The sequence below is a fragment of the Vulpes vulpes genome, chromosome 7 (genome assembly GCF_048418805.1).
Source record: "Vulpes vulpes isolate BD-2025 chromosome 7, VulVul3, whole genome shotgun sequence".
NCBI classification, from domain to species: domain Eukaryota; kingdom Metazoa; phylum Chordata; class Mammalia; order Carnivora; family Canidae; genus Vulpes; species Vulpes vulpes.
Window position 1 is genome coordinate 63,954,435 of NC_132786.1, and position 16,851 is coordinate 63,971,285.

Genomic DNA, 16,851 nt, shown 5'->3' on the forward strand with positions numbered 1-16,851 from the left:
TTCTCTCACACAGGGTCGTTCCCACATCTCGTGTATGCCGGGCACTGTCCGTCGCTGGAACTACCCGTCCCCCCTCTGCATTGGTAAGGATGCCCCTCCTGCCTCTCCCGACGGCGTGTTGCTGTGCGTGTGCCCTCAGTACCCTCAGTACCATCACTGCCCTCAGTACCCTCAGTACCCTCAGTATCCTCATCAGTACTGTCAGTGTCATCAGTACCCTCAGTACCCTCAGTATCCTCAGTATCCTCATCAGTACTGTCAGTGCCATCAGTACCCTCAGTACCCTCAGTACCCTCAGTATCCTCATCAGTACTGTCAGTGCCATCAGTACCCTCAGTACCCTCAGTATCCTCAGTATCCTCATCAGTACTGTCAGTGTCATCAGTACCCTCAGTACCCTCAGTACCCTCAGTACCCTCATCAGTACCTTCAGCGCCCTCAGTATCCTAGTATCCTCATCCGTACCCTCAGTACCCTCAGTACCCTCATCAATACCCTCAGTACCCTCATCAGTACCATCAGTACACTCAGTACCCTCAGTACCCTCAGTACCCTCAGTACCGTCATCAGTACCCTCAGTACCCTCAGTATCCTCAGTACCCTCATCAGTACCCTCAGTACCCTCAGTACCATCAGTACCCTCAGTATCCTCAGGACCCTCATCAGTACCCTCAGTATCCTCAGTACCCTCATCAGTACACTCAGTACCCTCAGTACCATCGGTACCCTCAGTACCTTACCAATCACATCATCATGCAGGAGGTGTGGCAAATACTGAGCACGTATCTTGTCCCACGGATGTACTAGCTCAGCTTTTTTGTCATCTGTGGACCGACCCTTGTGGATTAGATGTCACACTGCTAGCTCAAGGCACGGAACCAAGGCAAATTACATCCATACCAGAAGGGCCAGTGGATTAGTTACGAGAAGGAACGAACACAGTGGGTCTGGAAGTCTGAGCTGTGTTCCGTGTAGGCCTTTAGGCCTCTGGAAAACTGAGTGTCCAGAAACGAAATTCAGAAATACCAATGAATGGATGGATCAGAGGGATAGTGTTTTATAGGAAAAGCAGAGAGATGGCCCCCGTGAATGTGCCCATTAGGACGGGCTCAGCCTGCCTTTTGAGGGAAAGGCGCTCCCAACACAGCGTTGCAAGGAGAACAGCCTGGGTCCTGGGCCCACTTAACCTCTTGTGTGGAGGCTGCGGTGGGGGTCCCAGGGCCACCCTGGGCACAGCAGGCCCCATACCCACAGCTGTATGTCTGATGCAGAGTCTGCTTACAGCTCAGGTGACCACAGGACTGTCAGGTGCTACCCTCACCTTTGCGACTCAGTATACCTTCCCCATCTGCATACCTCCTGCCTTCCCCAAACCCGTTCCCCTTCCATAACCCCCCTCCTAGGTGACCCCCATGATCATCATGTTTTGTGTGGTCGGATATGACCTCAGCTTCCATATGGTTCCCGTGGGGGCCCACCACTTCAGGGCTCCCCAGTCGTGATTCCCACCAGCAGTCCTCAGCATTAGGGTCTCCCCACCGTCTGGTGCCTTGCAGGCCCCGTCTAGGCGATGGCTATCCCTGGCCACAGGGTCCTGACCTGTGCTCCTGCTTCATCAGGGGAAGAGCTTGCTCCCTGCTCGGGGCCTCACAGCCCTCGGCCTGCTGCATAGCCGCGCCCCGGCCCGGAACAGCACGGCCCAGCTTCATGGGCGGCTGGGGATGCAGCCCGGCACCAGCCCCCTGCCCCCTGCCCGCACTTCCCACGACGCCTACTGCCCCACGTGCACGCCTCCAGGCACTTGCCCTCCCCGTGCCCTGGGCAGTCCCCCTCGGGCCCAAGGCAAGTGGACGCACAGCGATGCACCTGCATGTCCACAATATCTTGTTTCCGGGCCCGGGGACCTCCTTGATGTCCGCCCCTGAAGGGGATGCCTCGTTGGCCGGACGCCCCGGCCCTGCCCATGGCCCGGCCCCAGTGCAGCAGTGTAAGGCCCTCGGAGCTGTAGCACGGTGGGCCCCGATGGGCCTCCCTCCCCTGCCAGGGCCCGAGGGCCACAGCGACGAGTCTCGCAGTAGTGTCCTGTGAGCACATAGTCGGCCCTCGGGAGCTGATTCCAGGAGAATGTCCAGGGCTGGCGGTCAGACTGCATGGCTCATCACGACAGTGACCGGGGTGCCTCTCCTTAGGGAACACCTGCCCTTTCCTTATAGGACATCCATCTTCCTGTTTATTTTTCAATGAAGAACCTTCCTGTAAACTTGAGAATTGAAATATTTTTAACTTTGAACTGAAGTCAGCTCACAACGGGTATTCAATCAAAGAGTGTGTCGTTGCCGGCACTCTGTTTTGTGCGAGGACATGTTTTATTCAAATAGTTAACCCACGTAAGCCAAGTATAATTGATTTTTATCTTTTATTTAGCCTGTCTCATATATTAGCAAACGTCGAAGATTCATCAACTCCCGTAGCTAACCTGCTCACTCCTAACTTTTCGCGAGCAGTAGAGGAAGGTTTCTCATTGGAAAACTCACAAACAACCCACGACAAATCTCAAAGTCTGCTCTGAGAGATCGAAAGGGGTCTTGTTTTTTTGTTGTTTTTGTTGTTTTGTTTTGGTTTTTTTTGTTTGTTTGTTTGTTTTTAGCTGTTAGCATCCAGGGAACGCAAGCTAGGGGATTTTATGACTAGAAATCCATAGAGATAATCTCTATTTATTAGAGATCTCAAGCCCTCATGAAGACAGTTTATATCAAAACACTTCTCTACGGGTTACAGAATGTCAAGCACCATTCTCAGAGTGTAACCAGTGCTATTAACCATTTCAAACATCACCGTAAGCCCCCGAGCGGCCGGGGTGTTTGCCAGGACCCTCCGCCCAGCTGGCACTCCCTCCACCATGGGGGGCTCTCCAGCAGAGCATGGCCTGTGCCCTGGACTCAAAGTTCCACCTTTTGTCACCAAAAACATCAGGAATCTGCACAAAAGAAGATAAATAAATCCAGTAAGACGTAAGATACCCAGCTATTTTATGGTGTTAACACCTCGTCCTTTGGAGGCACCATGTTTGCCATGAATTCTGCACATAGGCTACTTCACTATAAGAAGGGATTTGGGGTGGAGAGCGTTTCTCCAGCAGGAGGTAGGAGGTCAGTTTACCAAATGGTGATGGACAGGTAAGCCCTGGGAAGAAGGCCCAGACTTGATTGTAGGATTGAACAAATATAAAGTAAGACAAGTCCATTGGTGGAGTTTTTTTTTAAATATCACAAAGGAGGAAACAATAGATCGATGCACATCCTTCGGGAGCCCTGCTGGTATGCCCGCTGGATGACTTTTGTGTGTTTTAGAGAAACTAAAGTGGGATTACAATCTTTTGAGATAACTAAGTCCTTGGGGAGCTGGGTCATGATTGTAAGAGGAGGTCTACCCAATGTCTAGGCCCTTTCACAACACCCATAGCTGGCCCGTGTGAACCAAGATGTCACCATCGGTGCTGACTTCCATCACCCAGCCACTGGGTCAGCTCCTGTGAGAATGTCCTGGTCCTCAGTTGCAGATGTGCATGGATGCTTATATTTCATGATTCCCAAACTTTTCCTCTTCTTTTTCATAAAAGTCATGTTCAAACTCAAAAGGAAGGGCCCCTTTAAAAATGTCACCTTTGCTTCACATCTGTCTTCCTGTTGTTGCCACTGATTTGGCATTTTCACGTCTCTCTCCCCTGTGGTTGGACGTACATATTCACTTCCACCTCGGGATGAGAGCCATGAGGGGAGGAATATTACCGCTGACTATATTCAGGGATGCCCCCCAGATCCCCCAGCCTGCCTTCACCAGCATGGACACACCCGTGGGTGAAGTGCATCCCAGAGCCCATATTTCCACTTACCTGATATACCCACAAAGCAGGCCCCTGGAGAGCTCATACTCTAAAAACAAAGCTGACGGTAAGGGCTTTACTGGCATTATTCCCTCATCCCACAAAATTACATTTAAATTTTTTTTTGAAACTACATCTTTAATAACTTATACAGTGTTGAAACCCAGACTAGGATTCCCTAGCTTGGGCAATTACCATATTCACCAGACCTGATTTTTTTAAGACTAATTTAGGTTTCTCCCCATATCAAATATATATCAGATAAAGTCTTTCTGTGCTGGTGTTTAAAAAGAAGAAAAAGACTCCGCTACAGGTCCTAAGTGGAGATTCAGAGATCTCTGAAAGAGGTTTCCTCCAAAACCCAGTTTGGGTAATGAGAACATTTTTAGGATAGCAATAAAGCCTTTTAATGTGACTCCCTGTGAAGAAGTTAAAGCGTTTGTATTATTACATTGAAATATAAGAAAACTGACATTTTAATAGGTCACAAGTGGTCAAGGGTTAGAATTTCATCTGCTTTAATGCATATTATTTGACAAGTGTGTTATAAAACCAGCTGTTTCATTATAGTCAAACCACAGCTACAGTAGCATAAAACGTGAGTAACCCAGATCAGGCCAGACACGGAAGCTTAGTTCTCGTCACTACAGTGAGTGTGAGGTTGGCCGGGGAGAGCGTGGTTTTGGTGAGCTGCACTCCAAAACTGAACAGAATTCCAAAGGTAATGCCTCCTTGTTAAAACATCGGTCCTGGAACCAATCAGGCTTGGCTTCCTAATCTGTAAAATGGGTAATAATAATAATATCACTTTTCTTAGGGTTTTATGAGAATGAAGTCATACACTGTGTTTACTCCGCCTGGTAGGTGGCACGTAGTTACCAGTGAATAAATAGTAGCTGATACTATCACTCAATGCATAGCCGCCCATACCCTGAAAGTCATGGGGATGTTGATTGACATGCATGAAACTGACTGACCTTTCCTGGGTCTCCGTGGACCGTGTCCCAGAAGCAGATAGTCTTTGAAAACCAGTCTTTGTTCTTCAGTGGTTGAGGTGGAGACGGAGAACCGGACCCGTGCATAACGAGTCGTTGTATTGTGTGTGTGCTGTAATTAAGGGTAAACCCACTTCTGCAGACTTGCTTTCATGTAGCACAAATAGGGAAGCTGGGATTAAATCCCCTCGGTGGAAAGCAATGACCCCAGCACTAAGCACCCTTGTCCACTTCACAGCAACCTGCGGAGGGACGCTGAGCAGCATGGGGGGTGTGATCTTGAGCCCAGGGTTTCCGGGCGCTTACCCCAACAACCTGGACTGCACCTGGAAGATCGAGCTGCCCATTGGCTACGGTGAGTGAAAGCATTTTCATTCCTAAAAATTCAACTTTTTAATTTGTATCTTGGAAAGAATTCAGCTGAATAAAAAATGCGCCTTATTCTGTTGACGTAACTGCCTTTAATTGAAAGTGGCTTAGAAATTTAAATAAAGCTTTGGCAGAATGACTTCAAGAACAGAAAGTTATTAAAAAATCAATTCGGCCATGCAGCTCTTTTCAAGGCAAATTAAATTAGTTGGATGATGATAGAGTGAGCACACGAAGTATAAAATGTAGCATCGCTAATTCAATTATCCATCTCTTTATTTATAATGCCACCTTTTATGATCTATTTCTGGAATTCACTGATGGTTGTTGTTTCTTGGGAACGATTTCTAAGGCTTTTTCAGGTTATGGCACATTTTAGGATTGCTCTATAAATTTTTTGTAATTACATATTGCACTGATGTAGGTTCATGGAAATGGCTTTTTATAATACTTAGTTTCAAACGTTCTGCTTATCCACCTTAAATAATTAATAATTTTAATTGTTGTGGACACTGAAATCTCATTATGGCCTTTTCCAGAAATTCATAGTCTTCGTGAAATTTTGATTCCCTACCAGTACTTTCCTTGTCTGCATCATGATGTCCTTCATATCCGATCTCATTAATTTGGGTTTTCTCCATTTGTGATTTTCTCCAAAACACCTGGGAAGGTGCACCAAGGTAGGCCCTCACTGAGTGTCCTAGGAAATAGTGATTGAGAACTTACACACTAAGTGAAATGTTAGTTGAATGATGAACTTAAGCCTAAGTGGAAATCAGTGCCCTAGAAGATCATATTTTTTATTAGGTTTTCTAAACTTTGCCTTAAGAACCTATGCCCAGGATGGCAGCAGCAGGAGTGCAGAATGGAGAGGAAGGGTTCACTTGCTTGGCAGAAAGCAGCCAAGAGGAATCATAGACAGGAGGGCCTGGCAGGTGTCAGTCAGGTGTGCGATTGTGGACACGCTAGACAGACATGGAGTGTGACACCAGGGAACAGGGGAGTGTGGAAAGGCACCCCTGCTGGGGAGACCTCATAGGAGTTCATGTCCATTGGGGTTTTTAAGGGACCAGCCAGGGGGTGAGTGGAATTAGGAAGGGGAGAGACCACTAAAGGATTATAGAGGCTCTCTATCTCTTCCAGTTTTTTAGTGTAGTTTTGTTTTTTGATCATCAACTCTCTGAGCATTGGGGAAGTAGTTCTGCGCTGTGTTGAACCAGCATTAACTCAGCTATTCTCAAAAGTGGGGTCTGTTTCCATTCCCTGGGGATCTGAAGATGTGGATGTGATTGATACAATGGTTGGTTGAGTCAGTGGTGGGGTTGGATGGGGATGGGCCATACCTGCGACCCACCCTATTCCAACACAGCCTTAAGGCCCCTGAGGGTCAGAGGCTTATTAGACAAATGACCACAGTAGTTAAAAGCAGAGAGTCAGAGAACTGCAGGCCCACTGCAGTGCTGACTCTGGTGGGGCATGGTCTACAGAATGGGAAATGTGCGTTTCTCATCTTAAAAACCAAAAGAGCCCCATAGGGTTATCGTGAGGGCTAACTAAAACAATTCAGGTGTGCAGCCCAGGTCTTGGCCGTGTAAACAGAAACAACAGAAAACAAAGAAGTCAGGTGGATTTTATTATTATTATTCCAAATATTTCCCACTTTCCTTTCAGATCTCATGAGAAATACATTATTCATGAATGGATATAAATATTTTATTAACTTGTTTTTCCAACTTGACCATTCTGTGATTGAAAAGGTTATAGTCTGGCATTTTTCCTTATGTTGCTCATGCATAAGCCAATATGAAAGATAAAAATTCAGGGGGAAAAATGAGTCACATTGTCTTATGGTCATGATCTATGAACTCAAACAAAATATCTATTTAAAGAAATATCAGAATGAGAAAAAAGATTTATGAAATGTTATAATTAAAATAATTTAAGTCTTTAAATGTTTGATATTGCATAGTATTGGGTTTTGGAAACATCCTGAAGAAAAGGCGAAAGTAGTAAATTTTAGGTCATAAATCCTAAATACATACAAAATAGTATCACCATCCCTGGCTTTTTAGAATGGATGTAGTTATGCTTCAGAATACAGTTGAGCCATGAACATCCTGGGGCTTGGGGTGTTGACCTCTGCATAGTCAAAGATCCAAGTATGACTTTTGATTCCACAAAAACTTAATTCCTAGTAGCCTACTGTAGACCAGAAGCCTATGAACACATATGTTGTATGTTATATTCGTATCATGTACTGTATTCCTACAATAAAGTGAGCTAGAGAAAAAGAAAAGTCATTAAGAAAATATTAAGAAAGAGAAGATACATATATGGTTCTGTACTGCATATAGACGGACCCATACAGTTCAAGCCTGGGTTGTTCAAGAATTGACTGTGATATTAAAGATTAAATGTAATGCACCAGGTCCGCTTGTGATAAAATTTATAATCTCTAAATATCCTTCTAAACATGAAGTCACAAATTTAGGGAGAAGGCATGTAAGTGGTGGTAGGTCCCTCGACATGGTGAATATTTAGGATTTTCTGTCCTTGCTACAAAAGCTTTCTGAGGTTTAAAAATTTACAGGGCATTTTGCTGATGTTGAGAAACTCTACAGCCTCGCTTTCATCCCCACAGGAGATTCTTGAAACTCTTCAGTAAATTAATTTCATCTATTCCTGGTCTTCTTTTATCTCTGACTCTTCTCCATCGTAATGATGTGGCTAAAAACACCATCTCCCCTCTCAAAGGCACATGTTTGAGCTCCACATTTTCAGCTTCATGTGACGTATTTTCATCTGGGGCATCCGAAGGGGTCACAGACTCCGTTCAAATGCAGATTCATCACTTTCTTCCTTTCCTTTGCTCGGTGTCTTCCATAGTGGATTCTCCTAGTTGGTTCCTCTCCATATCTCTCCATATCTCCAGCACTCCTGTTTCCCCGGGACTTCCCTCCCCCTCGACCTTAGCAGCAGGTTCCTCCCCGGGCCTCCCAAGTCAGAGGTAAACATCAGATAACTCCCCTGGAATTTTGAGAAAGTAAGTTTGGGTTTGAAACCCAGGAATCTGTAAGTTTAAGTTAAACATTCCAAAGGTTTCTTATTAAGAAAACAAAACAAAACAAAACAAAACAAAACAAAACAAAACAAAACAAGGGGCACCCGGGTGGCTAGTGGTTGGCTGTCTGCCTTCAGCTCAGGCCGTGACCCCGAAGTCTTGGGATCAAGTCTCACATCCGGCTCCCCTCAGGGAGCCTGCTTCTCCCTCTGCCTGGGTCTCTGCCTCTCTCTGCATCTCTCATGAATAAATACATAAAATCTTAAAAAAAAAAAAAAAGCATAGCAATGATGACCATCATTGCCCTTCATGATAATTTCTCCCCTCTTTGATCTCCCATATTGTGTCCTATTAGCACCAAACCTTAGGATGATTCTGGAACCTTCCTTGCAATTACCACCCAGGACAGGGCTTCTGTGTTCTCAGTGGAACAGGGAGGTTGGGAAGATACGTTTCTATGGATGTCACAGCAATTGACCTGGGAAATCTCTGTCGTTAGGATGATCTTGGTAGGAGAGATATTTGCTCCTTCAAGGCATAACGTGATGGGTATTTAACGTATGAGGTAGAGTTAACCGGCTCTTCCAAGTGAACATGCACATCAGCGTGTCGCTATCACAGCTCACTGCCCACGCCTGCCCTAGATCTCCTGCGTGTGTGTGTGTGTGTGTGTGTGTAGGGGATTCTCCTAATGCCTCTTTCTCTGTCTGAGGTTTGGGAAACCATTTCAAGCAAAGTATGTGGCAGCATCAATGAGGGAAGTTCATCAGGAAATGGGCACGTGGGAAACTCACTCACATAAAACACAAAGAGGTTGTGTTGCAGCTTACTGCGAACACGTAGCTAAACTTGAAGCACCAAATACCGAGGAAAGTGACTGCTTAGACCAGCAGGTCTCAGATTTCACCATGTGCAGGAATCCCTGGCAGGAGTCAAGTCGTTATGATGAAATCCCCGTGGCTGGTCCCTCTGTGCTGTGTCTCCACACTGCTGGCCAGACATTGAAGGGGGATCCAGAGTTTTCTTAAAAATAAATTCCATTTCGAAAAAAATAATAATAAATAATAAATTAATAAATAAATAAAATAAATTGCACTTCAATATTTTTAAGGTTGAATTTCTCATTTCTTCAAATGCTACCCCAAGTATCTGCACCTGCATCCCTGTGTTTCTAATTTTCAGTCGTGGTTTCTGGCTGCTTGGGGCAGTGAGGACTATCATTCTGGTAAACACCGATGATTCCAGGCCCACCAGCTGCCTGTATAATACGCTTCTGCAGAACATGATACCATTGCCCTTCTTGATGGTTTTCATTCATGGGAGATTTTGTCGAGGGTTTTGAATCTGCCCGTACAGCGGGGTTGCATGGGACCTATAGAGTGTCAGATCCATTACTTAAGCAGCTACCAGCTCAGTCAGATAATTCTTGTGATTATCCCATTCCCTCCCAGGCCCATGGGTCAGTCGAGAGTTTAATTAAACAGGCAAGATGATTAGTTGCTTTGGCGCTACATGCCAACCACCGTTGTCTCGCCTTCCTAACTACTCGTTCCAGTGACAGCTATTTCCTACATCCCATCCCAGGGAGAGAACGTGGCTCTCCAAGTGGTGGAGCGACTCTGAGCTGAGGGGCAGGTAGCAGGTGTCCTGGGCGCTCCTGTCTGGGTAGAAAGCTTAGCACTATCAGTCACTGGTGCTATGACTTTGCACAACTTACCACCTGTTTTTGACCTTCATTTTCTTACCTTTATATTAAATATCACCGGGGTACTTGGGGGCTCAGTCGGTTAAACATCTGCCTTCAGCTCAAGACGTGGTCTCAGGGTCCCAGGGTCCAGCCCTACATGGAGATCCCTGCTCAGTGGGGAGCCTGCCTCTCCCACTCCCTCTCCCTGTCCCTCTGCCCCTGCTCCTACTGTCTGTCTGTCTCTCTCTCTCTTGCTCTCTCTCATGCATGTGCTCTTTCTCTAATAAATAAATAAAATCCTTTTTAAAAAATGATAGAATAAATAAATAAATAAATAAATAAATAAATAAATAAGTAAATATCATAAAATATGACGCTCACAGGGCTGTTCTGAAATAATGCGAATGCCTGATACGGAACAGGTGTTATTTGACTGTGAGCTCCTTTTCGTTGTTACACCAAATTCTCTGATGATTTCCACAATCTTTTTTGTTGCTGTCTTGTGTGGCTTTGGCACAAGCGTAATCGACACACAATGCCTGTCTATGTTTTCTGGATTTTTCCAAAGTCACAGCCGTCAGCAGAAATGCCACCATGCTTTTTGTTTGTTTTTGCTTTATCGTTGCATTTCATACTTAAAATCCACCGCACCGACTTTGCCTGCCTCGCTGTTCAAAAGGATCATGTCCTTGACCATCTAGGGCCGGCGTAGGGAAGCTATAACGAGTGCTTCGGAACATTCACACGGCTCTGAAACTCTGATCTCCTTTGCCGTGGGTTCATTATGCACAGGGGATGCTAAATAGAGCGCTTCATATTCAAGGTCTATCAGCTTAAAATGGGGGTTTAACTCAGGAGTCATGGTCACATTACTATTTAAAGTTTTGTCAAATCCAAAGTCAAAATGTCTTTGTGCAGACGACGTTTACTGGCACTTAATTTTCGGTGTGAACAATAATCAGAGGGGCACGAAGATCATGTGCTGTGTAAATTCCACCAAATGGACGTTCAGATTGATTTTCTTGTTGTAATAACACATTTTTTTTCTTCGGCGTTTTGTGAGATAATAAAAGGTTAGCTAAGTTAGGCTTACATCAATCCCTTCATTTTAGCTTCGTGGTGTCAAACTGGACACAAGTCGCTGAAATTCAGAGAGCCGAATAATCCCATTTTAAACCAGATTAGCACTGGGCTGTGTTCAGTTCCATTTCCTGATGTGTATGAGGCGGTTTGATACGTGGCTGCATACTTTATCCTGCTTAAAATGCTAATTTTCCCCCTAAATTCATAATTGCCCTAATTCTGTTTCCATCTCAAGTTTAATTCCAAATCAGATAAAGGCCACATTTGCTGTTTCCTTCCCTCTGAGATATTGGCCGTCTTTAACGCTTTGCCCCCTTGATCGGCTTGCTGACCTCCAGTTCTTTCTTGACTGTGTCATTCCATGAATTTCAAACTGTACGTCTGGGTAAATCCGCTGAGGTCTGCGTGTGCACATCTGAAACGAGCCTCTCGTAAGCCATTTCCCTGCTACTCGATTTGATACCCACCTCGTGAACGAGTCTCACAAGCGTCTGATCTTGCCCTAGCTCCCCGCATGCTCGGGGCACTTCGGGGCATGGAGGTAAACGGCAGGAACTCGGCGGCTGCTGGTGGTTGTTCTTGTGGCGGCCTCTGCACCCTGCCTCGTGGGGACACGTGTGACGGGTGTCCCCGGATCTCTGTAGACCACGGGGCTCAGCGGCCCGGACCTAGTCACATACTCAAAACAAGAGTTGCCTACTACAGTTTCCTTATTAGTAACAGAACCCTTATCAGATCTGGCGGCTGTCCTACAAAGCTGGGTTTCTGATTCAACAATGGGGGTGCGGGGGCACAGCCAGCACTGACGTGTGGCCTACTAAATGGGCTGGTACATCAGCTCCTGTGGCCGTGGGGGGGCGGTCAGAACTGGGGGACAGACAGGGCCATGAACCCTTCCTCCCTCCTCCTTCTGTCTTTCCTTGCGTCTCTCCTTCCCTCTCTCCTTCTCTCTCTGTCTCATCCTCTCTCAATCCCTCTTTTTTTTTTTCTTCTTCCAAATTTTTTTGACCAACATATTTGCTGAAATTTAGGGGGAAAAAAATTTCACTGATGGTTCTTCAATGAAGAGAATTATTTGACATTTTTAAATATTTACAGGGATGTTTTAAGTCGATGGCATTGTTCCCCACTCCTGTATTGCACGTGACATTGGAGTGGCCGAGACCAAGGCCACGGGGCCCCCCTCCCCAATGGCTCGTGAGCTGCTTATCTATAGATTCCGACTAGGTCACATGAATTTAGTTACTCACTGTAAGATGATTCTAAGTTCTGGTTGACTGGTGAAAGATCTTTCCCTCAGACCAGGTTTCTCTCCTGCCATTTGCTTCCTTCGCCCCTTCCTAGAGTTTCTCGTGTTCTCTTAATTTTTTTTTTGATTTATTTTATTCATTTATTTTTTAGCAACCTCTACAGCCAAGGTGGAGCTTGAACTCATGACTCTGAGATCAAGAGTCTCATGCCCTTCCAGCTGAGCCAGCCAGGCTCCCCCTGAGGCTCCCCACATTCCCTTCACCCCTTCCCTCCTCTTACAGTCAAGGTTGAACAGTGTTAATACAATCAGTCCTCTCCAGTAAGAACTGGAGCATTTCCAGCGTCCTGAGCGGGTTAGCTCTTGTTAAACCAGGAAAGTTAGCTCTTTGTCACCAGCCCTGGGTGTAAGCCTAGCTCTGCTGGCCCCGCGCTGCCCTGGCCGTGACACCCAACATCGCTGACCTTGCTAACCTGTCAAATTATGATGATGCTCATAAGGACTTTGCTGGTACCTGTGAGGGACATGTCAGCTGGTAACCTGGAGCCCCTGTGCAGTGGTCGGCCTCCCATTGAGGCCAAACACAAAGGACCATGGCTGACTCTCCTGCGCCTCCTCGTGAAGTTTTCTCCACAATTCATAAAATCGTTTTTCTTGGCTGACTTCAAATGTCCTGAGCGCCACATGTCTCTTTCCTACGTTACATGAACTGTCCTTGTTCCTTTTGCACTGAGTTCTGCTTGTGATACCCGGATTCCCGTCAATACCTAAGTAGACACGTTTGCTTTAGTTCCTCTCTGCCCTTGTACTTAAGTCAGACAGCCCAGGGATGCATCGTCTTCAGTTTTCCAAACTCACAAAGCCCGTGTTGACTACATTAGATGAAAAGTAAAGATAAAGCTCCTTTTACCAACCAAGAGCAGAGGAACAGCACATAGTCCAGCTTTTCTCATGAGTTGGGAGAATAATCGGTAATGGCTCTTGGATTTGTCAATTCAAGCTTTACAGACCTAAATTAATTGCATGAATTTGTGTAAAAATGAACGCCAGACCCAGCGCTTTGTCACCACACTGGGTGTCGGTCTAGCTCTGCTGGCCCTGGGCTGCACTGGACAGGACCCCTAGCCTCCGTGAGCCTTACCCCACTCACCTGTCCAATCGTTTTATTTATTTATTTTCAAAAATGTCACAAAGTTGCAACAAGTGACTGTTAAATATTCCTCTACATTCCCCTAAATTGTCCTCCATGATGAATATAACAACAGTGACATTGGTCATCTGGACGGTCTCGGCGTGTGACCTGAGCCAGGCTGTTGGATGGAAGCGTGTCAGTGGCAGTGGGTCCCCGGGTTGGCTTTCTTGCCCACGTCCATGACTTGCTTTTTTATGTGCTCATGACGCAGTTGAAGCAATCACTTGCTAAAACTAACAAATCCCTTGTGCGGTGGGATCATCATCCATTTAAAAGCCACTTTGAAAGTCTGTTGCGTTTCTTTAGACCCATTTGGGTTTCTTTCTTGAGAAAGTTGTAAAGTAGCTCACGGATGATTAGACGTAGTTACAACCTTGCGTTTTTTGGCTGGAATAATACAGAGCTGGACAGCCATTGCCGTGCTTGAGCGCCGGTTGCTCTTCTGCGTACTTCGCCTATAGCGCTCTGTGATGCTGTGATGTAATGCCGGTGATCGTATTTCACAAATAGCTTGATTTTAGGGACATTGATTACATCAACAAAAGTCACCCACCAGTGGGTGGTGCAGGTGACAGGGAACCAACATGCGCTGGAACGGGAACTGTGTGCTCTCCGCCACTACGACCGCACAGCCTCCCAGAGCACCCTGTGCGCGGAGACTAACCCAATTTTAATCACTTTCGATAAGCACTGATCTGCTACATTTTGTCATTAACTTTCATTCATCGTGCATATTTTTCCCTAGGTGCACACATTCAATTTCTGAATTTTTCTACGGAAGCGAATCACGACTACCTGGAAATTCAAAACGGGCCGTACCACACGAGCCCGACCATCGGGCAGTTCAGCGGTGCCGACCCCCCGTCCGCCCTGCTCAGCACGACACACGAGACGCTCATCCGCTTCTACAGCGACCATTCCCAGAACCGGCAGGGGTTTAAACTCGCTTACCAAGGTAGGAACGCGCACGCGGCATGACCCCGCTCGCTGGTGATGGACGCGGGCCGCCAGGGCCTCTGCTTCCCGGGTGGGGGCACAGCAGGGCCGTCCACGTGAACAGCGAGCCCGGGCACCCCCCGCGCACCTTCCCTCCTAGCCCACCCGCCTCACAGCCCTCCCCTGTTGCTGTCCTCTGAGCCGCTGGCCCACGGGGCCTTCCCGACTACGTCGCGGTCGCTGGACTCCCGGTGGCAGCGGGGCGGGCAGCGGCTCTCCCGCCCTGGGCCTCATCTCAACTCAAAACACGGTCCAACGGTGTTGTTCGTGCCATTTCAACTTATGTCAGAAAAACACAGACCCAGTGAATGAGCTTCACTTTTTTTTTTTAACCGTCTAAACATGAGACTTTACAACAAATTTGATTCAGGCATTATCAAACCATTTCTGACACGGGAAAAAGTTCACAATTTTCATCTCATGCCAAATAATTTAGCTGGCCTTTCTTGAAAATTGTCAAATCAAATGAAGCTGAAAATGTCAACAACAGAGCTCTTCTCTCTTGTGTTTTGACCATGACTAAGTCACTTGCTTTCATTAATCTTAGAGACTGTCTTTGAAGTTAGGGGCTTTCCTATTTTCTTACTGGAAAGGGATGGTGTTTTATGTCGAGGTTTTAGACGTCGTCACTGAAGTTGTTACTTAAATATAAGACACACGTTTAGGTTTCCGAATTCAGGGGTCTCTTAAAATACAAAATCCAGGGAGGAGGCAAAAAGAGAGGCAAGAAAGGCTGGCCAGTGAGGAAGAGGCGGGCCGGACCCCTGTGCCCGCGGCGCCCCGACTGCTCCCTCCTCCCTGATGCCCTCAAGAAGGTGTCATCTCCTGCTTGAGAGGTGCATGCACACACAGGTGCACACACAGGTGCAAACACACAGATGTACACACACAGGTGCACACACAGGTGTATACACAGCTACACATAGGTGCACACACAGGTGTGCACACAGGTACACAGGTGTACACATAGTGCACAAACACTACAAATGCACAGGTGCACACAGGTATACAGACAGGTACTCACAGGTGTACACACATATGCAAGTATCCACACCAATGTACACACACAGGTGCACACACGTGCAGGTACACACGCACAGGTGTACACATACAAGTGCAAACACGCAGGTTCACACACATGTCCATACATGCAGGTACACACACAGGTATACACACAAGTGCACGTGCACACACAGGTATACACACAAGTGCACGTGCACACACAGGTATACACATAAGTGCAGGTGCACGCATAGGTGTACACATGCACAGGTGTACACATGGGTACACACAGGTGCGCACACAAGTGTACACATGTGTAGGTACACATACGGGTGCACAGGCAGGTGTATACATACACAGGCACACACAGGTGCATACATGCAGGTGCACACACAGCCCTATACATCTGCAGATGCACACACAGGGGTACACATGCACAGGTGTACACATGGGTACACACAGGGGTACACACACAGGTGTACACACATGCAGCTATACATACGTGTACACAGACAGTTGTATACATACACAGGCACACACAGGTGCAAACATGCAGGTGCACACACATCTATTTATACATAATTTCCAGTGTGCCTTTGACCCCTGTCTGCCCTCAGCTTCCACTTTCTGGGAGACAGTCTGGGGACTTGGGTGACCCCGTTTCCCAGCTACTGGTCTCTTGCCGTCGGCTCTTTCCCAGTCTCATTTAGCCTGTGCCACACCTTGGCACCTATGGCATCTTCCGCTCCCGTCCCCCCACGGGCGTGCACCAAGTCGCGTGTCCCTGGGTGTGTCCCGCACGGTCCCTGCACTGGCAGCACCCTGCTCCCCGCCCTGAGGGACAGCGCAATCTCGTGGCGACTCCACAGCCACGGGACCTCCTTACCTGTGCACCTTGCTCATCCCCCGGATTGGCCACGGCCTGTGCAGGGCTCGCGGAGCCCCACGTTTCCATCATCACGTCCCCCGGGATTCTCCACACCTGGACACGGAGGCTGGGGCTGTCAGGACGGGACAGCCGTCCTGCTCATCCCGGCTCTCGAGTTCTGTGGGTCCCAGGACCGGAGTCCCTCCCGCTGCCCCCCGCCCCCCACGTCACCCAGACGCCAGGCCTCCAGGCAGCGCTCGTCATGCACTTTTATTTCCAGATGGGCTCGGCTTGCAGGCTGCCCACCTCCCTGCACCGCTCGTGCCCCCGCTACTGCCGTGCCCACCGCCGTCATCCTCGGGCAGCCCCATGGCATCTCTGAGGTCATGCCAGGCCCCCCACCTGCATCCCACGCCTCCTCCTCCGTGTCCTCCTCTTTTCCCCCAGAGAACGGCCTTGCAAGTTG

At 47.4% G+C, this 16,851-nt stretch overlaps 1 protein-coding gene across 2 annotated transcripts in view; it reads left to right on the forward strand.

The window, feature by feature from the left end:
• CSMD1 (CUB and Sushi multiple domains 1) overlaps positions 1–16,851 on the forward strand; it is a 1,871,666-nt gene that overhangs the window by 1,691,439 nt on the left and 163,376 nt on the right. For both annotated transcript variants that reach the window (XM_072763911.1, XM_072763912.1), the window contains exons 39-41: positions 14–83; positions 5,117–5,233; positions 14,265–14,474. In XM_072763911.1, coding sequence (XP_072620012.1) covers positions 14–83; positions 5,117–5,233; positions 14,265–14,474 — 397 coding nt within the window. The remainder of the gene's footprint in view (positions 1–13; positions 84–5,116; positions 5,234–14,264; positions 14,475–16,851) is intronic.